This window comes from Mus caroli, chromosome 5 (assembly GCF_900094665.2).
Source record: "Mus caroli chromosome 5, CAROLI_EIJ_v1.1, whole genome shotgun sequence".
NCBI classification, from domain to species: Eukaryota; Metazoa; Chordata; class Mammalia; order Rodentia; family Muridae; genus Mus; species Mus caroli.
In genome coordinates, this window is record NC_034574.1 from 128409814 (window position 1) to 128410829 (window position 1016).

The 1016-nt window shown below is 52.9% G+C and overlaps 1 protein-coding gene across 1 annotated transcript in view; it reads right to left on the minus strand.

Annotated features, from left to right (window-relative positions):
- Positions 1 to 648, minus strand: part of Ccl24 (C-C motif chemokine ligand 24) — a 3292-nt gene extending 2644 nt beyond the window's left edge. The window contains exons 1-2 of the mRNA XM_029477879.1: positions 484 to 648; positions 160 to 277 (exon numbers count right to left, since the gene is read on the minus strand). Coding sequence (XP_029333739.1) covers positions 160 to 277; positions 484 to 556 — 191 coding nt within the window. The 5' untranslated portion in view covers positions 557 to 648. The remainder of the gene's footprint in view (positions 1 to 159; positions 278 to 483) is intronic.
- Between the last annotated feature and the right edge of the window lie 368 nt (positions 649 to 1016).

A 1016-nucleotide genomic window follows, 5' to 3' on the forward strand; every position in this document is an offset into this window, starting at 1 on the left:
ACCTACCTCCCTGCCCTGTTCTCCTCCTAGTTTCCTGGGTGAGGAAGCTCAAGTTCATGAAGTCTAGTGCCTTCTTCAGAGATGCCCAGGGCTGGACCTCCTCGGAAGGAGGAGAACTCTGGAGTTCGGGACCCTGGAGTTCTTACGTTAGATACTCACATGACCCCTGCCTTGGGACAGACGCTGGCGTTGGCCAACTGGTAGCTAACCACTCGGTTTTCTGGAATTTTCTTGGAAATAAAGGACATGCAGCAAGATGAGGGGATGGTCACAGAATCTGAAAGGAAAGAGAAGAATCAGGTCAGNATCCAGCCTGCCGTAGGCTCAACTGCAGACACAGAGCCTGTCGTACCCCAGCCACTTAGTGCCTCCCTCAGCCCCAGCTCCAGACTCCTTGGTTCCCTCACCCTTCACTGTGCCAAACCAGCCATGGCCTTAGAAGCTTTTGCTACCAGCAGCCCTACGCTGGCCCAGAAGTCTCACCTGTGGGGAAGATGCAACACGCACAGGCTACCAGGAGAAGGAGGCCGGCAACAATCGTAGCAGAGCCCGCCATGTTCTGGAGGTCAGGCACAGCTCAGAGTTCAAAGCTGGGGTTCAAGAAAGAGATCCCGGAGATAAGAGGACACCCCGATCTCCCTCCCACTGGTCTTTATATGGACAGCTCAGGAGATAGAGGCTCTGGTGTCCCTCCCGCCCTCTCCCCCACGGACTTCCTCGAAAATCGTTGAGCATTCTGTGGTCCAAAAAATGGGGAAGTTGTTGCCCATTTCTTGTCCAGTGGAGTCAGCAATTATTTGGGGTTCTGGCAAGAGAAAGCTGGGGGAGGGCTGTCATCCTGCTTGGGCCACAGCCAAGGGAAAATGTTTTAGATGACTTNGCTCTGTGGCTTATTGTGTGAAAGCTTGGGTAAGTTACTTGGTTCTCTGAGCCTCGGTTTTTGTAGCTGCATAGTGAGTAGAGTCCTTATCTCCCTGCCTTCTGTCCACTCATTCATCTATTGATTTACCTGTCTG